The sequence below is a fragment of the Lepisosteus platostomus genome, chromosome 6 (assembly GCF_059453375.1).
Source record: "Lepisosteus platostomus isolate fLepPlt1 chromosome 6, fLepPlt1.hap1, whole genome shotgun sequence".
Taxonomy (NCBI): domain Eukaryota; kingdom Metazoa; phylum Chordata; class Actinopteri; order Semionotiformes; family Lepisosteidae; genus Lepisosteus; species Lepisosteus platostomus.
Genome location: NC_142616.1, coordinates 25,339,220 through 25,361,456, shown reverse-complemented (window position 1 = coordinate 25,361,456; position 22,237 = coordinate 25,339,220). Strand labels below are relative to the sequence as shown.

Below are 22,237 nucleotides of genomic sequence, written 5' to 3'. Positions count from 1 at the left end.
GGAATGGACTGAATTTAGTGTTCAATGAATGAAATAAATTTCACTCATTACTTTTGTGATACCTCCAACAAACTATATTGGGATAAAAACAACAACAGTTCTGCCTGCTAAATTTAATATATGAATCAGGCTAATTATTGTTAAAATCACCATTGCTATTCCTTAAAATGTCAGATAAAAGTAAACCAATTTGTATTGTGGATATAACAGATATGTATGGGCCTTAAAATACCAAATCGGGTTATGGTATAAACTCTATATAGTAAGCTATCCCATGTAGCTAACCGTAAAGTTTGTTTCGGAGTTTTAAATATAATACAACCTGTGGTCGGCTTGTAATGCACATTATTACAAAATAAATGTTCAAATCTCTGTATATAATTAAAACATACTGTTTTGCCTTTTTGTATACTTCATACAGTTCGAACCGGTCGCTTGTTTTATTCCCTATTCCCTGTCTTCCCACACATCGCCTTCCTGTTTCTTGGTCTCCGAGGGGATGATTCATTTGAAGCAGCCTTTTCAAAAGTGTCTATTAAATGACGTCATCGTGTCATGTCGACTGGCAATGTGCGCCATTTTGAAAAAAAATCACGGGCAATTTTAGTGGCTCTGATTCCCGGCTCTTTAATCTCTTTCTCTTCCCCATCAGCAGCTTTGCAAGCCGAAAGAAAGCACGATAATAAAATTCGAGAGAATCCTTAGCGACGCCAGATCTGCTCCAGGAGGACGCAATGGCAGGTAAGATAGCAACTTTATTGCAGGAGGGGGAGAGGCCTCTTGCACTCCAAGTGCGGCCTAGCTGCACTGTTACCAGTGCATGAAAGGCAATGGGAATATTGCAGAAAAATCGGGATTCATGCTGTGTGCTAAACCTGTTAAAATTGTATTTCATTATAGGAGTCGGAGGAGGGAATGATTTTCAGTGGTGTTTCTCTCAAGTAAAAGGCGCCATAGACGAAGATGTGGCGGAAGGTAAGCTTGTGAGTGTGTTTTTCGCTGCATGGAATGACATTTGGCAATGTGTTTTTCGGTGTTTAATTAAGCGCCTTGCTGTGTTGCTCGGAGCACAGATCACTGTCAGGGGTTATATACGGACTAGTATGGCTAGATACTTAGAGGGAGAACATTCTTAAAGTCGTTTACGTTGCATAATGCAATGCAGTGATCAATGTCCCGTTTGCTATCTCTATATTTCGAACCAGGGGCAAGTTTCTTTTAATTCGAGTGACGTCTATGTGCTGCGTCCAGACTGATGTATTATGTGGTGTTTAAAAGGGTGGAAAAAGGCTCCAACGCCTAAGAGCCTCGGAGAACATTTTAACGATAGCTCTTTGGCGTTTATCCTTTTGTATTTTTATCTTTTAGACAATAACTTGGGTGGGCTTTTATTTTATTTATATTTTATTTAGATCACTTTGTCGAACCGAGGCAGGGCCTCACCTATTTGTGACTGAATCGGTGATTTTAGCTTTCTTTAGAGCTAGGTTAGTAATTTTGCAGAGAGGAGAAAACAAATAATTCAGTGGATGGTAAATAGGTAATGTTTCTCTGAACGTAAAGAAAATGTAAATATATTACCTTATGTAACACTTAATATTGATTTAATTCATAAATAACAAGTCAATTACGTCAGATTTAGGATATTTGTAATATTCTCAACACGATGTTCCGATATTGTAGCCACACTGAGTAACGATTAGCACATACATATGTAAAACCATCTAACGAAACGATCTCTATCTGGCTGTTATTCATACAAAAGATGAGTGAAAACATAAAATTAATGAATTGACATTTATTATTAGTTTAATATGGAGAGTTTAAATAACATCCTGTGTATGTTAAAAAAAGTTCACTTTTTGATTATATAGATAGATACCCAAGGTCTAGGTAGTTGTGTACTGTGATGGATTTGCAGTGCTAGCAGTCCACATTTCAGCCACGCCAAGAGCTCTAACAGTATTTCAGGAGGTGTACCCACTGATAACTTTGTATATTGCAGTACAAAACAATCCAAATGTAGCTTAAAATCTGTTTTGTTTGTTTCAAATGCAATTAATACTTCTCAGTAAACAATATAAGTTAAAGAAATTGATAGAACAGGTTTAATTATTTGTTATGGATAAGCTATGATACTAAATTATAGAATTAGTGCATTGTAGCAGGATGGTAATTAAGGGGATTTCAATGGGTGTTTTTCTCATCAGATTTTCTTAATTACACACAAAACATTTTGTTTAAGGATACCACAAAAGTGCTTTACCTTATTATTGCAGTTACCTATAGTGAATGCGAAGTCTGAATGATGTTAATTCTCACTTTTAGATTCTGCCATTTTAAAATGACCAACAATAAAGCACCTCTTAAAAACACATTTGCAGTTTGGTTTTGGAATTGAAGGTCAATTTGAAATGCCATCAAATGCCACACTATAATATTGTGACTTTCTTTGTAATGTTTTACAGTATTTCACTAGGAAATAAATCATTTTAGCATTGTATTCTAAGTATGTTGTGTCATTTGTACTGAATTTGTAGGAAGATTTTGGTACTTTTGTGACCCTTTTGCTTTCAAAATCATTTGGCAGGTCAGACAAGGCTAAATCGTATTGCACTTCAGAGTGAACTGAAAGGTACAAATATTATTTCATACTATTAGGGATTAGGAATGTTGAAATAGTTTCAACCACTTATTGTGATTGTAACCATTTTGTGTAGGATTCCCTCTATATTATCAAATAAGAAATAAGAAATTCGTTGGCTTTTTAATGTAGGCTGTTTGTGTTTTAACAAGTAGATCTTCCTGGTGTGTAAAAAAATACTTTCCACACCATTTTTTATTCCGTTATCAGGTAAAGCAGTTAAGAACAAAATCTTATTTATAGTGACTTCTTGGAGAAGCCATTTTACACACTAATGCATTTACTCTTATATCATTTGAAGTACTGGGTGAGCCACCTGTTGACAAAAAAGTAAGTGGCAAATGAGTAAAGGCATGTATATCCTGTTCATCTGGATTGAGGTCATAATCATCACTTCATTTTTTAGCATAGGTGCACGGGCATGTCAATACATACCATTGTTCAGGAGGGGTTCAGTCATCATGTCCACATTGTGTCTGCGTGAAAGAAAAAAAATGTGCATTAATTTCTTCACGTAATATAGTGAGTTGGTCATTGAGTCATTTTTTTGCTGCTCAGGTGTTAACTGATGTGCGACCCATTAGCTGTTAGCCCTTCCCAACACTTATTGAAATGAATGAAAAACCAGATTTATACACTGGTGTGAATTAGATCTATTTTCTGGTTTAGTGTAAAATCAATCCATTGAATGTGGCATTTAGGAATACAGGTATCATAGTCTTATGTAAAAGTATCAGAATATGTATGGTTTTGTCTGAACGGTGTCATATTCAAGGACAAACCGTTATGTTACCTACGTTTCAGTTTGGGTTATTCTGTATTAGTGTTTGTATCAGTGTCTCTTTTGTCTCATATTGTAATTGGTGTTGATGGTTTGCAAGGGCGTAGTTTTAATTTAATGTGGTAATGTGGAACATGGAAATCCATTGTATTTTCTGATAGTTTACTTTTTATTAAGTTGGATGTGATTTATAACTTGAGGTCTGAGAACAGAAGAAAAAAGAAATCTGTATTCTCTTCTGTTTATGTTTTTGCTAAAATACATAGTGGAAACCAGTTTTATTTTTTAGAGTTTAGATAGATAATACTTTATTAATCCCGTAGGGAAATTGATGAAGGCTTCTTGTCTATTATTGTAACAACTATTAGGCTTGTGCATGCATGTATCTGGGTTTTAATCAATGCTTCTTGGCTGTTTAATGCATAAGTCTTAAAGTTAATCTTTAAATGTTTTATATAGTAAGCAAAATTATAGGGTTCATTATTGAACAGTGCATAGGACCGGTACATAAGACAGAGCAACTTGTTTTAATTTTTTAAGAGATTTACATTAGAAATGCTTTTGGATGGCATAGCTCTTATTTTATTTTTGTCTTGGTATGTTTTATGATATTTACAAAATACACTCAGGATGACTTAATTTACAGTGGTAGAAAGTGGAATCTTTTAGGGTTTTGTGAACTAGCGGTATGCCTTAAAATAGAAACCATTTTTAAGCAAACTTAAATTATGAAGTTATTAAAAATATAAATCTACTTGTAAATTTCTTGTTTAAAGGAAAAAGAATTGATTTAAAAAAACTTGCATTTTAATTTGCTATGTCAGCTGGGCTGTAAGAACAAGAATTGATTTCTGCACTGCGGTTGGGAGACCAGTATATGTGACACAGATGGCTTGAAATTTCCTGTTACAAGAGGTGTTATCTAAGGAAAGGCAGATGATGCATATGGATAAGGCTTACTTCTCTTGGATTGGTTGGCTGACAGATCTGTTAGTGATTCAGTGTTTCTGGCTTGACCTGAAGAGGAAAACAAGGGGAGCTGCCTACCTCCATGATCCCGTGGAAGAAACTAAGGCTGATTTGCTGCCTGATTCTCTCGGCACTGGAGTGATTTTTTTAATACCTTTAGAGATGCTAATTTTAACCGAATGAGCAAATTTTAACAAAATGTGGGATTTAATGGTACGACCGACCAAATGTAGCTACTGGGTTTTGACCTGCTACACTGTTTGTTTTAATAAAGAGCAGATATTTGACATAGAATGAGCTAGCTGAGTCCCGTGCAGGCTCTCTGTTCAGGTGGCAGCTTGGAAAAACACTCTACCGTTGCAGCACTGTAAATGTAAACGATAGTTTTGTCATGCCCTTTAATTCTGTATTGGGGCATTTATGTGGTAGACATTTCCTAGATGCCTGCAAAACGTGGACTAGAAGGAAATCCTCCAAAGGAATGGGTATCTGGCCCATCCATATTGTGGCCTTTTCAAATAAGGGATCTCAGCTTATGATTTCTCCTTCCAGAAGATGAAATGCTTTCCCTGCAGTTTTTTGCAGGCATTTAAATCTTCCACTCCTGGAACAAGTGCACTGATGTCAGCTTCATCCTTTGATCAAGGTATGAGAGCACACTTAATGGTTTTCTCAGAGCTTGACCATGTGGATCAATATGTGCTACCGGGCTACCCAATAAAGACAATGAAAGTGAGGGAAATATTAGAATTTCCATCAGAACTAACTTGCTGTTTGTGATCGAAATAATGCAGAATTTGCTAGGTTTCATTAATCAAAATATCTCATTAATTTACTACAACATTGTAAAACATTGGGTTCAAAACTGTTTTTTAGGCTTTAAAGTGTGTAGGTTCATTTTAACATTTGCTAAAAAAAACATTCAGTCAGTGAATAGAAGTAATTATTTTGTTCCCATAGTCTGAATGTGCTTACTCATTTAACACAGCATATATATTTAGCACAGGCTTTCTATTGCTGTCTCACGAATCATATAAGAGACTTTCCATTGTTTATTAATGATCGCTTTTTAGAATATGGATGTTGTCAAATATTAAGTTAACATATGTAATGCTATTTCTATAAAGCAATATCGCTTAAAAAGGTTAACTTCCTGCTTGAAGATAAGATAAGACCACACACTTGCTTTATAATTAATATGATTTAATATAGTTTTTAACAATCCATCACTAGACTTCAATTTTTCTTTTTGAATTTTTAATGTTTTTTTATTTTTCTGTAAAGATTCTTTCACTTCAAGGAACTTGTAAATATTAATGAAGATCTAATGAATTGTATCTCCAGGTGAAGGCTGCAAATGTCAGGCATGCTAGGGAAAAAACATTTTGCTGTTTAACTTAAACACTGTAAAGGAGACTTAACACAGGCATCAGAAGAGTTATCTAGAGTTCAGGTCTAAAAAAAGCCTTTTCTTCGTGTTTCCTGACTTAAACAATTGTAGACACTACTGCTGCGGAATGTGAGTACATAAAGAAAAAATAATCTGCTCTGTGTAGGCCTTTAAACAATGAAGGTAAGCACAATATAATATTCTAGACTGTAGAATTCTTTCTTAAACATTTTTAATTTGTATTATGATTGGATTAGCTAATCCTTTCAGAGAAGTTGTAAATTTGTGCCAGGGAATATTAGCTGTACTTGTTAAGCCTTCTCATATTTGGGCTGGCTAAAGAAGCTTTGTTTTCCACCCTCAGACTGACCAAGGTTTTAGATTCCTTCTGATATCTATATATTTTTGTCAACTAAGGCTGCATTTGTTGTGTTAATTAAATCATTGCAATTGTTTGAATCCAAAATAGTGATTAGAAATAGTATTACATACTAACTACACGTAATAGTAGCTACACGTTAATGTTTTTTAAAATTTTAAAAGCCAAAGTAGTAGAAGAGTATTTAGGTTACTATCCTACAGTATTTTGATATATGCTTCCCACTCTAGAACTTGTTCTCATTGTACATGTGGACAGTGTTCTATGTATTTTGTGATGGGTACATGTTTTTAGTCTTCCTTTGTAAAACTCAGTAGTTGGCTATTTTATATAATTGTTCTTTTAAAAGTTATGCCCTGGATTTCAGCAGTATTCAGTTATTGGGTTAAATGGCTGTCACACATCAAAGGACATTCCAGGTCAGCTTAATTTCTTTGTGTAAAAAGCTAGAGATAAAGCCACAATTAAAAAAAATCAACTTTTAAAAGATAAAATCTGTAACATGCATGAATACTTCTTAAAAAGGGCACATAAAGTATATTTAATCTGTGGTCCGCTGCTTCTGATACCTATGTAAGTTTAATTTTAAATTAAGGGAGCCCTGCCTCTCAAAGCAAATCTGTTCTCGACTCACCAGGTGTGCTTTTATATATGAAGTCCATAGCCTTTTAACTCTGCTCCTTTCTACTTTTTTCAACATTATTCTCTGAGAGATATGGGAATAGATGTGAACAGAAAAGCCTTTTTTCCTTTTTCCAGCTGACTATTTACAGTCCTGAAAATTAGAAGCAGAGAATATTTATAGTAATTGAACAGCTTTGATTCGTGGGACACTGAATGTCTAGGGGAGACACGGCTGCCAAGTGTCCAGAAGAATGTCAAAAACAGTATCTGCTCTTGAAACTACAATAAGAATGGTCACCAGTGTTGAAGAGCAGTGAAAGAGCATTGTTAACACATTCATTTTAAAGAGCTCATTTGCATTAAAGTCGACATCATATTTATTAGTTCTACTTCTTATTGTTGAGTCTTAAATTCTTAATCATAATTTTCTTGAGGGCAGTAGTTATTGGTGCCACAGTTAATATATAAATTATTGATCTGTCCTAAATTTCCTAAACATTATTAATTCACAAAAAATAAATAATCAAATTAAATCCCGGTTTGAAGTCTCCAGTTTCCCTGTTTGGGGGTCCATGTGAAAGTGCTTTTCCTTTAGTGCTAGTATGGGAGGTGATCAGAACGTACACTACTAGAGCATCTTTTGGGTTTGTGCATTAGACAAGCCAAATCGAAAGAAGCCTTATTGCAGCACATTTGTTGTGATTCGAAGTGTTTTTCTGCAATTATAGAGAACTGGATGCTCTGTAAAATGGTGAACTAAAAACATTCAAGTGCTTCCAGTACTTTGTCTAATTGGCTGGTTGTGCCAACAGCATGTGTCTCAAGTTTTATTTTCTGCTGCTCTTAATATCAGAATAGTTAAACTGTCCAGGCTTAACCCAGGACTTGCTGAATTCGTTATGCTTTTGAATAAGAATATATACATTTTTAGAATCAGATGTACTGACTTGAATTAAAATTGTGTTTAAGGGGTATTTATAAAATTAGTTGCTTACTGGCGAGTGTTTTTCCATAAAAGTGCCATGAACAAAACCTATTTCACATTGTGAGAGATTTTAACAGTTAATTCAATATTACATTATTTATGTTCTTTCAAAATTTGAATTTGTATTTGAATTACATGGTGATATATAAACAAGTTAAATGTAGTACAGTAGATGAATTTTTTCTGTGACACATTGTTTTTGTTACACCCCCCATGCGTGTCCATATTTTTGTTTTTTTCACCCGCTTTATGTATTCAGGTACCCCCCCCATTGGTCCATCATTGCACCATTGTTTCCGTATTACATCATCATCAATCAGCTTCTCGGCCAATCACAACTCAAATTCTTCAGTATTTAACTATGAGGTTTTTAGAATGAAGGGGCCTTTCGCTCAACTTCGGTTCTGCTCAGCTTTGCTATTGCCTTGCCTCAGCTTCTCTTCGTTTTCGTTTGTTTCGCTTTGTGTGTATTTCCATATAGCTTCAGCTTTGTTGGTTTGTGTTCGTCTCCTTGTACTTTTGTTTGTTTGTATTTTCCTTTATTTCGCCATTACCTTGCCCAACCTCTGTGCTCTTTTGTACCCTATTCCTTGTGTCTACTCTTGTTTTCCCTTGTTTGTATTCGTGGTTCACTTGTGTATTTGTGTGAAATTTTGTGTAAAGGGTTAGTTAAGGTTGTCAGGTACATTGTGCACATGTAGTTGGTCTTTGTATTAGTAACACTAGTTTAGGACAGGTGAGTGCCTTTTGTCTTGTATGGTTTTGAGTAGTTAGTGAAGGTTAACCAGGGCGTTTGAAGACGCCGAAGACCGAGTGTTTCAGGTTTTGATAGTTAGGTCGGCTTCCCCTCACTGTATTAGGCAGCTCCATTTTGTTTATTTTCTTACCTTTGGCACCGCTCTAGTTCCTTTTCCCTGTGTGTTATTGTGTCTTATGTACGTACCAGTCACTTGTTCACTTTAAAATAAATCCCTTTTGCACCAAACTTGTCACGCATCCTAAGTCCCTCACCAGAAATCCACCTGCATCCAAATCCATCCTAAATGTTACACCCCTTTACTCCTAGACACTTGGGGTCGTAACAGTTTTGCTTGATTTTAACTTTAACTAATGAACAACCATAGATCAGATAGAAATGACTTATTTTCTCTTATTGCAATGTTGGAGACATGCAGTGTGGGTGCATGTATTTTTTTTCCCTGTTATATTAAAGAGTACATGTTCAACTAAATAGGTTTTGGTTAGTCAGAGCTGATCTTTTAGGTCCTATCTTTACTCTGGGGGTTCTTGGATTGATTATTTTTAAAGTCAGATACAGTGCAAAGTGTAAACATTTCTCATTAAAGTTGTGTGTGCATCGTAGAACAACATAATTGCTGGTCAGGATGGTTATGAAATTTCTGTTGTATTTGAAACTTTCTGTTTTGAGACTGGTGAGTACCTGGTTTGACAGCGGGGTTATTCCAAAGGAAATCTGTTGAATACTAGACAAAAATTGTGCTTCACCATCTTTATTTTTCATAAAGTTTTATACATGTATGGAGAGAAATGATGAATGAAAGTTAAATGAAGTTTGATTGAAGTCATTTTGTTCGTGAGTTAAAACCCTTCAAAGGTGACCTGGTTTTGTCTGCTCTAACAAACATTACCAGTGCCTTTATTTGGATTTGTCAGTGTTTTAAAGCTTATAAATAGAATAGTGCTGTCATTCTGTTAATGTGTATGTAGAATTTAAAAAGCTTATGATTTTGGGGCCCTTGCCTTCACCAAGATCAAATCCCATATCCTTAAATTTTTGGTAAGCTTTATATGTATTGTGCACTACATCCTACATCTACGTTTCCTGCAGGTTTCATTTTGTGTCCATTGTTCACAGCACACAGTTGCGTAAGAAAGTTTGCAAACAGAAGACCATTCGACCATATCCATTTTATTTCTGACAGCATGGGTAGTTTGTACCAGACACCCACCACCCTCAGTGTAAAGATGTGTCTCCTGTTCTTGGTTTTAAATGTACATCCCCTTTGTTTTTCTTTGTGCTCTAGATCTTGCTTCAATGATGTCCATAGAGTTGACTCTGACAAGTATTACAAGGGATTAGGTGAAACCTCTTAAGGAAGCATGTGCACAACAATTTCACATAAACTAATATTTATTATATGTCATTGGTTCTCAAACTTTTTGGACAAAGTACCACCCCTGATTAACCCAAAGCATCCAAGTACCACCTACAAGTCATCTTCTCCTAGAAACCACAGAAAATCGCAATGACCAACATGAGCACGTGCGCACACACACATCTAATAAAAATAGCACTGAGCACTTACCATTTTAGTGAGAAGGGGGGGCCTATTTAGTCGAGCAAAGCCTTGCAATGTCAGGGACGAGGGCAGTGAGCTTCAAATGCAGATCTGGCTCGGCATCCGTTTTGTTGTTGCAATACTTTGTTTTAATTACATTGAGAGCAGAGAAGCCTTTCTCACAAAGGTAGGTAGTAGCAAAAAGCATCACAAACCGCACAGCCTTTAATGAGAGGGCTAGGTATTCACTCTGTCTTTGGATCCAGAACTCCAACAGTGACTGTCGTTTCAATTCTGACAACAAAGTCCCATCAGATGATAACTCGAGTAGCTTCTCTTGTTCAGCACAGGTCAGATCCTTGGGTATTCCTACAACATCAACAGTAAAGGGGTTCCTAATCCACTCTGGTGTGACCTCAACTGGAAAATACTCTGAGAACTGTTCTTCCAATGACCAGAGGTGCACTGCAATCGCATCATGAACAGCTGCATCAAGTGCCACAGCATATGTGTGCAGATCTCCAAAGTTGGAAAAGCAGAGATATCACTTGTGTTAATTTTATTAACAAAAAGCTGCAGATTTTTCTTCATAGCAGTGATCTTGTCAGACACGTCAAAATTTGTTAAAGAGAGCCCCTGCAGTCCCATATTCAGCTCATTCAAACGTGAACATATCATAGACTTACCAAGAGAGATTGCTGGTCATGAAAAACATCTGTACCTCAGAGTGTGGTTCAAAGAGCCTCGTGAGCACTTTGCCTCTTGATAACCATCTCGCTTCAGTATGTAGCAAAAGCTGCATGTGTTCCCTGCCCATTTCATTACAAAGCACACTGAACAGACTTGAATTCATTGGTCGAGCCTTGATAGAATTCACAACTTTGACAGCAGAGTCTAACACAGATTTTAAATCCTCAGGCATTTTCTTGGCTGCCAAGGCCTCGCGGTGGATGCTAAAGTGCATCCACTTCATATCTGGTGCAGCCTCTCTAATTTGTGCAACTACACCACTGTGTCTGCCTGTCATCGCTCTAGTCTGTACAAACTCCAGTGCATTTTTTGCAGTCAATGCCAATCTCTTCGATAAATTCATTCAGAAGCCGAAATATGTGCTCTCCTGTAGTTCTTGTTGGTAGCGGCTTTCAGAACAGAAAGTCCTCATGGGACATACCCTCAAACTCATATCTAACGTAAACGAGCAAATTGGCCAAATAATCTACAAACTTATCAAATTGCAGTGAAAAGCATCTGCTCATCTTAATGTGCTCTGTCAGCGTATGTTTGACATCATCTGCCTTATCAATAATTCTACGAGTGACTGTCATTCGAATGGGCCACCAGGTCGAGCTGTTGAGCAGCTTTTTCTCCACACATAATACATTTTAGCTCTTTTGCCAACGGTAAACAAAGTTCTTCACCAATAGTGTGGGTCTTACCTGCTTTAGCAGTCCGCAAGCTTGCATGGTAAGATGCTTCTTGGGCTTTGGAAACTGGAATGACACTGTGCCCTATGGTGGACTTGCGCTGCTTCAGATCTTTAACTTTCCTTTGAAAAAACTCAACAGGCTTATCCTACAAGAGCATGTTTCATGGTTAAGTGCCACCTCGGATGTTCTGGCTTCATGCTTTCATTGCTGAGAATCTCACAGCATATGACACACTGTGGTCTTGGCTCTTCCTCCGTCCCGGTGTAAGTAAATCCCAAACAGTATCGTATTGCCTTGTAGCCGTTTTCCGACACTTGCTAACACTAGCAGGTTCAGCAGCAGAGCTAGTGTCGGTGGCCGATTATATAATCCTCCTTGTTTTCAACAGTTGTGCGTGAGCTTTCGGAGCTGACATCATTACTCTTGATGTCTATCCCTTTCAGTAATGACATAATTGATTTTTGCGAGGTATTCATTTTCAATCAGTTGTTCTGTTGGCGAATGTGGCGCTGTTGGAGAAATTTTTCTTTGTTTCCCCTTAAAATGCAGTCAGGAGTCCGTCTCAGAAGTTAAAAAGTTTTTATTTAATGCGCATGGGAGCGAAACGGAGATGCTCGGTGTATTTTTCTCAAACTAACCTAGAACATGAAACATTTTTCTGTTATCCATCATGCTTTCCTGTGCCTGCTAGATTGGCAGTGTTTCAAAATCACGCACATCCTCCTACCTCCCTATTCGCTGGAGAACTTTTTTGAAAATATAATTGGCCACTTACGTTCGTAGCACACATTCCTATACAATGGTATAGAATTACAAAGCTCTTGTGTCCACTCAAGTATTAGCGCACTGTATCATCGTAGCAAAGTACATAGGCTTTGTATTTGAAACATAAACTGATTTTATTACAATAGAAAATATGAAAACCTGAACCAATTTTTCAGTGCACATAACAAATTTCCAGGGTCATCTGGTGTACCACCTGGGGGCGCATATGTGTATGCAGGGCTGTTAAAATGAAATTGGAACAGCAGTCCTAATTTCTCAGACCGATTATTACATTTCGGTAACAAAATAAGTTCATTGACATCATTTTCAAATTAAGCACAATATCATGAACTATGTGAAAGTAATGTAAGTCGCCATTTTGCCACAAACTTGCGTGCAAGTTCCCACGAATTGTGACGTGATGCGGAACTTCCTTTCCTTCCTCCATCTTGCAAGACAGGTGTAACATGAGCAGCGTAAGGGCTTATGTTGTGTTGTGGTCACGTCACGTGAGTGTGAACCTGTAGCAAGGGTAGCAAGTATGGTCCCGGATCTTGATGACTGAATTCAGCTCTGTGCTGTGCCTTAAGTAAAATGGAAATATAAATGTAGGGTATAATATATAAATATAAATCTAGGTTACAAAATTTGGCATGGCTGGGGTTTCACGATTATTGCAGTTTTGGTAGATTTCATGGTTTCCTAATATTCATCCTACTGTCAATTAAAGTATTTTACGTCACTCATCCTGCATCAGCCCATTTCCTGAAGTGAGTCACTGCCAACCCAGGTCAGCCCGCTCACACTCAAGGTCAAAGCTCTTCTGTGAAAGGGGCAATAAACAGTCGCCTGGTTATGGCTCTTTCATAACTGCCCTGAGAACTACCAGATATTGGATTTTGAATTTGCATTTGCCAGGTGGTGTAACGTTTTTGTTTGATCCCTCAGAAGCAGGCACATTTTTGATGTGAAAGGTACTTAAAATTAAAACCTGTTACTGTAGTATATTTTCAAGACATCTTAAGTATGTTTTCTTTTGCTTTGTTTTTGCAGCTGACATTATTTCAACAGTTGAATTCAACTACTCTGGAGACTTGCTAGCTACTGGAGACAAAGGAGGACGAGTTGTCATATTTCAGAGGGAGCAGGAGGTCAGATGTTTGAAGATTTTATATTTAATACATGACTTACTGAGTAAAAATAAATAAGCAATTAAAACTAAAAAATTCCTTAAAAAGAATTAATTGTAGCTTTTGTTAATTTACCTAAACACAGAACTGTTTCATTTTAATACTCTTTAGTTTATTTTGTTCCTTTATTTTTAGTTCACTAATCAGGATTCTTTTGGAAGAGAAGAAACTTTGCTCAGCTTCTTACAGTTATAGACATTTAAATTATTTCACTGTTGTAGTTAATGTGTTTACTCTTTTTTTCAGAGTAAAAACCGACCTCACTCAAGAGGCGAATATAATGTTTACAGTACTTTTCAGAGTCATGAACCTGAGTTTGACTATTTGAAGAGTTTAGAAATTGAGGAAAAAATTAACAAAATTAGATGGCTACCCCAACAAAATGCTGCTCATTTCCTGCTCTCTACAAATGGTAAGAGCTGAAACTTAATCTTTGATTGTTTGGAAATTGATGACTAAGAATTCTGTCAACTTTAGTTAGCAATCTTAAAACCGTAAATCTCTCTTGTTAAATGCATTTATTGTGTGGAAATATTGTTAATGTTGCTTCTGTTTCTTATTGATTATAGTTTGTAAAATAACCACAGTATGTTAATGTCCCAGTTTATGAAGACTTTTATTAAACACTCTTTCAGATAAAACTATTAAACTGTGGAAAATAAGTGAAAGGGACAAAAGGGCAGAGGGCTACAACTTAAAAGATGAAGACGGAAGACTGAGAGATCCTTTCAGAATCACATCACTACGGGTTTGTGTGCCTTGTATTGCAGTGCAGAGTACTCCAGTCTATTTTGCTTAACTGTTCTGCGATTTTGTTTCCTGCCCTTTCTTCTGAGCTAGAAAACTTACTTTAGTACATGTTCATTCTGTGGGACCACTGGAACTGAAATATTTTCTTTTGCAGGTACCTGTTTTGAAGCCCATGGACTTGATGGTAGAAGCAAGTCCTCGAAGAATTTTTGCAAATGCTCACACATATCACATTAACTCCATTTCAGTAAATAGTGATCATGAAACCTACCTTTCTGCAGATGACTTAAGAATAAATCTATGGCACTTAGAAATCACAGATAGAAGTTTTAGTATCCTTTTTTGTGGTTGGCAAATCTGCATATGGTTTTTAAGGAAAGTGTGATATAATGAATGTCTTTTTCTTATTCTTTAAAAAGTGGGACTCCGGAAACTAGGAATAGTCACATGTAAAATATAAAATCTTAAGGATAGCTTAATGCTAATGCTTTTTTTATGTTTATCAGAATATTGTAGAGAGACTTCTTATTTCAGTAGCCTGTGGGAACTGCACTTCATTGGTGAATAAGTGGGCTCTTTCGTATATGTTTTGGGATAAGATGTTTTTTATTATGACTCGACACAAACTGGCATTCTCTTGTAAAAACTAACTTTGTTTGCAGGTGTGTTTATGTTGTGTTAAAGCAGAAATTAAAATGATCATGCCATAACATTTATTTTGTTAGGAAAATGTTTCGTAAACACCAGTTTAAACAGTTGTGTGTTCTCTATGGAAGATTAATTAAACATTACATTACTGACAGGGATAAATTACAGTAACATTAATTATTAGCAGGAGTCAGGCTTCCTTATCCCTTTTCACTAATTTTTATTACTCCAGTGAGACGAGACAAAAGCTCTGTAAATTCTTATATCTAGAAAATATATTTTACAATTTGCAGTTAGTTTATGATATTTACACTACCGAGACAAAAAGAATAAATGAAATTGGAATAATCTGATGTGATTGATAAATGTCGGCTATTGCTATCAAGCAAAGAAAATCATTGGTATGCTTCTAGTTTTAATTTTGAATAGGTTTGTAATTTTGTGCACTGCCATTTTGTGATAATTATAGTCCTTCATATGAGAAAATCAGACATTGTAGATATAAAACCTGCCAACATGGAAGAATTGACAGAAGTCATTACAGCGGCAGAGTGTCACCCACATCACTGTAATGTATTTGTGTACAGCAGTAGCAAGGGAACTATACGGTTATGTGACATGCGTGCAGCAGCCCTCTGTGACAGACACACAAAGTGTAAGTATCTAATAATTGTGGTATATAAATGCTTACATAGCAGCCTTTTTTTGTATATGAGTTGCTTCTTTCATAACCCTTGGCCATCGTAGTAATGGTATTGCACGACTGAAGTTTTTTGTTAATATTGTAAGATTTTGAAGTCCTATTGTATTGTAAGATTTTGAAAATCTGTTTCATCCAAATTTGGATAGAAACCTCAGGTGAAAATTTAACATATAGTAGCATGTTATTGGTTTTGCAAAACTGTAAATAAACGTGTATAAGACTTCAAAGGAACAAGTAATAGGTTTATTCCATGCTGAAAAAAAGAAGAAAGAGAACACAACGTTTCGGCCGTGGAGCCTTCTTCAGGTGTGAGAGAGACAGGGCAGTAGGCAAAGGTAAAGTAGCGGGAGAACAAAGGTTGAGAGGGAGGAGGAGTGAGAGGCGGGAGCAGGGGACAGAAAGAGAGGCCAATCAAGAGGTGTGAAGTCAGAATGGGTGCAGAGAGGTGTGAAATGAAACTTCCAATGAATGGAGAAAATTTAAAAGAACAGTAATCTGTCGTTAAGGGAAGGGAGAATGTGTGATCCTAGCTGCAGAATAATTTTAGTTTCGGTGGTCTTTCTGATGTATGAGTTCGGAAAACCGTCTTTGAGAACACAGACGGAGAGATTAGAGTGGTCGTGGCCGTCAGAGGTGAAATGAGAAACAATGGGCTTGGAGAGATCTTTAATCTTCACAGCCCTGACGTGTTCTCTGAAGCGGTCTCCGAGTCTCCTTCCTGTTTCCCCAATGTAGATGGCTGGGCATTTACTGCAAGAGATACAGTAAATAAGGTTGCTGGAGGTACAAGATGCTGTCTGGGTGATCCGGAATTGTCCTGAGGGGCCTTGAATGAGTGTGGTGGTGGCTGTGTACTTGCAGGTGATACAGCGAGCTCTTTTGCAAGGGAAAGTGCCTGGTGTGGATGGTTGCTGAGGGCGGTCAAGGGAGCTGTGGACAAGGAGGTTACGCAGATTAGGTGGTCGGCGATATGAGATGATAGGGCGATCAGAAAAGAGGGCCCCAATGGAGGGATCATCCTGTAGGATGGAAAAGTTCTGGTTAATGGTCCTGGGGATAGGAAGTGTGTTAGGGTGGTAAGGAAGCACCAAAGGAATGCGGTTGTTACGGCGGGAGTTCCTGATCGGGTTGATGGTCCGGGGGCTGTTTTTGGCTCGGGCAAGGGCCCTGTCAATCACACTGCTGGGGTATCCTCTGTTGATAAAAAATGAGTACATTTCGAGGGCTTGGTTTTCGAAGTCGATGTCGTCGCTGCATAATCGTCGTAACCTAAGGAACTGTGAAAAAGGAAGAGAGTTTTTAGTGTGGTTGGGGTGAAATGAGCTGTACAGGAGGTAGCTGTGTGAATCCGTGGGTTTGTAATAAACTGAAGTGGACAGTCGGGGGTAGTTGATAGACAAGTGGATGTCTAGAAACGGAAGAGTGGTGGAAGAAATGTTAACCGTATATTTGAGGGACGGGTGGAAGTTGGTGAAATGGTGCAGGAAGAATTCAAGCTGATCGTTGGAGCATGTGGCGGCACCGACGCAGTCATCAATATATCGTTTGTAGAGGTCAGGGACATAGCCAGTGTAGGAAGCGAAGAAGCGTTCTTCTACCCAGCCGACAAAAATGTTGGCATAGCTGGGTCCCATTCTGGTGCCCATGGCAACTCCACTGACCTGTTGGTAAAAAAGATCATTGAAAGAGAATGCGTTCAGTGTGAGGACCAATTCTGCAAGGCGTACCAGGGTGTGGGTGGGTGGATCAAGCACTGTGCGTTTGTCCAGCGTGTGCTTGAGGGCTGTAAGGCCGTCATTATGGGGAATGACGGTGTACAGAGATGTGATGTCCATGGTAAAAATGTGGCATTCGGTACCCTGAAATTGGAAATCATTGAAAAGTTGGAGCGCGTGGTTGGTGTCTTTGATGTATGAGGGAAGATCTTCAACCAGCGGTCTCATGAGGCTGTCGAGAAAGGCTGAGATGTAAGTAGTTGGACAGTTACATGCTGATACGATGGGGCGTCCAGGGGTGTCCGGTTTGTGGATTTTGGGGAGGAGGTAAAATTGAGATACCTGTGGGTGTTCCATGATGAGCCGGTTCGCCTCCTGGGGGAGCTCGTTGCTGCTGATAAGAAGGGAAATGGTGGATACCACTTCCTTTTGGTAGTCAGTGGTAGGGTCCTGTTGGAGAGAGAGGTAGGCAGAAGTGTCAGTTAGTTGTCTAGAGGCTTCAAAGATATATAGATCTTTACGCCACACCACAACAGCACCTCCTTTGTCCGCTGGTTTGATGACGATATCATCCCTGTTGCGGAGAGACTGGAGCGCCTGATTTTCTCCTTGGGTGAGGTTAGACCTATGTTTACTGGGTATAGAGAGTGCCTTGGGAGCTTGATTAGTGCATTGGTTGATGAAATAATCAACTGGTGGAAAACGGCCAGAGGAGGGAGTCCAACAGCTCTGTTTGGGATTAATGTTGTTAATGACATCAATAACCGGGTTGTTATCAGCTGCCTGTGAAGAGGAATTGTCGGCAAAATGTGCTCTGAGACGGATCCTGCGGTAAAAGCGGTTAAGGTCGACATTGGTCTGGGGGATGTGTATAAGACTTTTTGTTTCCAGGCATTCATATAAGTGAAACTAGGTATGAGAAGGAAAAAAAGTTTTACCTCAGAAATCTACATTGCCAGTCAGTTTTTGTTCATCTGCAGGAACATTCTTACAGGGCTTTATCTGAAGCATAGTGCTTGAGACATTTATAAAGTTCTTGAAATATTAAATTTAGTGCTGTATGTCTTTACTTGCAAATATCTGCTAAAGGTCTATAACTTTTAAGAATCTCTTTCCTTTCTCTTTAGTTTTTGAGGAGCCTGAAGATCCAAGTAGCAGATCTTTCTTTTCAGAAATCATCTCCTCAATATCTGATGTTAAGTTCAGTCACAGTGGCCGTTACATGATGACAAGAGACTATCTCTCAGTCAAGGTGTGGGATCTCAACATGGAAAATCGACCTGTAGAAACTTACCAGGTTTGTTAAATTGCCGTGCAATATGCTGATCCCAGGGTATATATGTACATCAATCATGTGTATTTTAAGTTTGTGAATGTTAATAAAATATATAATACATTATAATATTATGTTAATCAGTTTAGTACATCTCTTTTGAAAACTACAACTTTCATTTTTTCATTTAACTTTTTGCTTTCCATGTTTTAGATGTCCATGTTTTTTCCTAAGTATACAATGAATGCACATTTACATACTGAAAGCTTTCTTGATCATATATTCTATGACTATATAATTCCAGAATTTCACCCAAGAATGTAGCTGTATCAAGATTTCAAAGAAGGGTTTTGTGTTTTACTAATTCTTAGAGTAACTTAGAAAGCTACAAAGCAGGGTATTTTAAATGCTTCATGTTCCCTTCCTGATCATTCCCCCGTTACCCTCCCCTTATGAGTTTTTAGCCTATATTGTTTTGTAAATTCCAATAGAGAATCTATATAAAATACTAATTCAAATATGAAAGACTGATTTCTATATAGATTACTAGGCAACAGTGATCCTTTTACATTTTTGCCTCATAAGGTTTTATCTTTGTTAAAAGCTTTTTGTTTTTATTACAGGTGCATGAATACCTTCGTAGCAAGCTGTGTTCATTGTACGAAAATGACTGCATTTTTGACAAATTTGAGTGCTGCTGGAATGGTACTGATAGGTAAGCTTTGCATCTGAATAGATGAACGTGGAAAAAGACATACTATGAATATAAATATCAGGCTGCTCATTTTGTTTCTCCGTGTAATGAATGACAAGGCATCCTGTGCTCAAAAGGACTCAGAACCATTTCACAGATTTCTGTTGAATCTAAATCCATTCTTAAGCAATTTTGGAGTAAATAGAAGAAAGGTGAAATTTTGCACCTTCCTAATTTGCTTTATTGTAGTAATATCTAGCGGTGCAATCATATTTATCACAATAAATGGATCAGAAGGGTTAGAATGGAACAATTCAATTTTCCTCTTCCGAGCACTTAATCAAAGGTTCACTTTAATATTTGAAATAGCAAAGAAGGATATTATTATTATTATTATTATTATTATTATTATTATTATTATTATTTAAAGATTTTTTTTCCCTCCTTGTAGTGCTATTATGACTGGCTCCTACAATAACTTCTTCAGAATGTTTGATAGAAACACCAGGAGGGACATCACGCTTGAAGCATCCAGAGAAAGCAGCAAACCACGTGCCATGTTGAAGCCACGCAAAGTGTGCACAGGTGGTAAGAGGAAGAAAGATGAGATAAGTGTTGACAGTCTGGACTTCAACAAGAAGATTCTCCACACAGCCTGGCATCCGAAAGAAAACATCATTGCAGTAGCAGCCACCAACAACCTGTATATATTCCAGGACAAAATCAATTAAGAATGGCTGTTGTTTGAGGGCAAAGTCTTGTTCTTGCATAGTTAAGCCTAGTTGTTTATCTGTAAAAGAAACGGCCTTCTTGTCCTCCTAGTGAAGAATTTGATGCACTCATCTCCTTGTTTAGCAGATGGAGAAAAGAGGGCCTGTTTCTTTGAGTCAGTGGTGTATTAAGCCTTCAGTGGGAGGGCACAATCAAGGGTTCTCTAACCAAGAGAGGGCCAAAAGAAGCAGAATTGATGGACAGCACTCAGTAGAGGCCAAATGCTCAAAACATAGTGTATTTATTTAAGTCTGAGCCTTTTATGATTTATTGACCAAATTATGGAACACCCAAGGAATGACATTTTGTCAAACTTGTAGTCTCTTTACTGTAATTTTGGGCCTTTTTTTAAAAATAAATTTTGCTTGATGATGCCTGTTAACATTCCTCCCCTGGCCTTCCTTCAAGGCTCTGGTGTTTTACCTTTTAAGCACTTACAAGAGGTCTCGAGTTTGGTCAGTGGACAGGTTTTTTTTTTCTTTTTTCATGCATAGTAACATTTACTCACTGACTGTATCTATATAACCACACCATTTGGTGTCAACCACTTAATAAAAGTAACAAAACCTTTAAAGAGATGTGTTTTTAAATTTTGAAAATATGTAATAAATTCTTATGTTCTCTTTTATTGCTTTGCATGTATTGACATTGTGGATTCAAATTACAATGGAGGGGGAAAGGCAAAACAACCCCACTGGCTATTTCAGTAGCATGATTAGGGAGGACAAAATCTGAAGTACTTGAAGCTGCAGAAATACCATCGGAAGCTGGTTGTCAGTCATGTTAATTGTAAAAATAACTGTATATATATCATTAGTTCCAAATAATGGTGTAGGCTGATACCACAATAGAAAGCAATAGGCAGTAATAAAAAGGGAACCTGCAGCCTTAATACCTTTCGTAATGTCTTGCTAATAAATTTTAAAGAATACCTGTAATAACCATAACGTTACATGTCCAGTTGCACCCAAAATGTTTTACAAAGTACCATACCTTATGTGCATTATTTTTTAATAACTTTTTTTTAACATTATCTCCTCTCAGAACATTATATTGCTGCTATTAGTGGCTCTACGTTTGTCAAAATGACAGTCAAGATTCTACAATCGACAGTAATGCAGGTAGTACACACTATTTAAGATATAAAATATTATTGTAAGTGCTGAGTGCCTCCCTTTCAGAGAAGCTGGAAAATAGATTACCATTCTGTTAATAAAAATAGGCATTACATTGTCACTAATACAAAATGGAATGCTAGAGCAAGGATCAATATATGCCCCTTATTTTCCAGTGGGATGCCACTTTGGTTAGCATTGTGCATTGCAAACACTTAAGTTAAAAAATTAAGGGTGAACAGTACAAGTAAGTTATCAATATATTGTATATTGGTTGTGACACTATTTTTAAAATCAGGAACTTTCTGGTCATTTAAGCATTCAGTCTGACCTTGTTCCCTGTTGAATAATGATGCTAACATGGTGGAATTGTATACACTTGTTTGATTTTTTTGACCAAAGTTAAATAAATTTTAATTGTGTTTACCTGAATTAGAACTGTTTATTCTACCAACTTGAACACCCATTTGGTTGGATTTAATTACATGGGTAAAATCGACTTTTCTCGGCAGTTCAGATGAATGCTGTTTGCAATTTTAAATGTTTTTCTTTGCGAACTGTTATTTTATACCACAAAGCCATATGTATTAAATCATGTTACTACAGACCTCTTTACTTTTGACCACCTTAACAAACAAATCTGTTATGACAGCATGTTTTAATTCTCTTAGTTCAAAAATGAATCTTGCAGAATTATGTACCTGTTTTTTTTTAATTCCTTTTAATGACAAAATTAAAAACTATTATGGTTATGGGATAATAAAGGTATTTGTACATTCCAAGGAGTAAACCATTTTTGTGCATTTAAATGTCAGTACATTTGTCAAAATATAAATACCTCACTGTCAGTATTTCAGTTTTGACCAATGGGAATGAATATGTGGTGAAGTTAAGTCTGAATTCTGAATTTCAGAATATGGCGCTGCACATACCTGGAAATCTCGGTTTTGTGATGTAAATTGAGGAAGTGAGGTTTTACAAGTTACTGTATACATTTTACTTTTAGTGTGGTTTGAAGTGCACTCTTCAGTGCTGATTCTCTCTATCCTGCAAAATATAAAAAGTGTTGCAGTTCCACTTCAAAATAGCTGTCTGTCACTATTTTGGGACCTTC

General features: G+C 37.1%; 1 protein-coding gene across 2 annotated transcripts; it reads left to right on the top strand.

The window, feature by feature from the left end:
* The first annotated feature begins 554 nt into the window (after nucleotides 1-554).
* Nucleotides 555-21,555, top strand: ppp2r2d (protein phosphatase 2, regulatory subunit B, delta). Of its 2 annotated transcripts, XM_088635042.1 has the most exons (10): nucleotides 555-741; nucleotides 901-975; nucleotides 13,318-13,415; nucleotides 13,701-13,866; nucleotides 14,090-14,202; nucleotides 14,359-14,536; nucleotides 15,343-15,507; nucleotides 18,398-18,567; nucleotides 19,167-19,258; nucleotides 19,689-21,555. In XM_088635042.1, exons 1-10 carry the CDS (start codon nucleotides 735-737, stop codon nucleotides 19,966-19,968), a joined length of 1,344 nt encoding a protein of 447 aa, XP_088491168.1. In that variant the 5' UTR covers nucleotides 555-734; the 3' UTR covers nucleotides 19,969-21,555. The 2 variants fall into 2 exon arrangements, with proteins under 2 accessions (XP_088491168.1, XP_088491166.1); XM_088635040.1 differs by lacking the exons at nucleotides 555-741; nucleotides 901-975 and adding an exon at nucleotides 4,890-5,040.
* Nucleotides 21,556-22,237: the final 682 nt, after the last annotated feature.

Excerpts from the sequence above, each read along its gene's own strand:
- ppp2r2d (XM_088635040.1), top strand. The coding sequence starts at position 4,950 with ATGAAATGCTTTCCCTGCAGTTTTTTGCAGGCATTTAAATCTTCCACT. Across the intron at positions 14,203-14,358 it reads TCAGAATCACATCACTACGG|GTACCTGTTTTGAAGCCCAT; the intron begins GTTTGTGTGCCT and ends TTTCTTTTGCAG. Across the intron at positions 14,537-15,342 it reads AATCACAGATAGAAGTTTTA|ACATTGTAGATATAAAACCT; the intron begins GTATCCTTTTTT and ends TGAGAAAATCAG.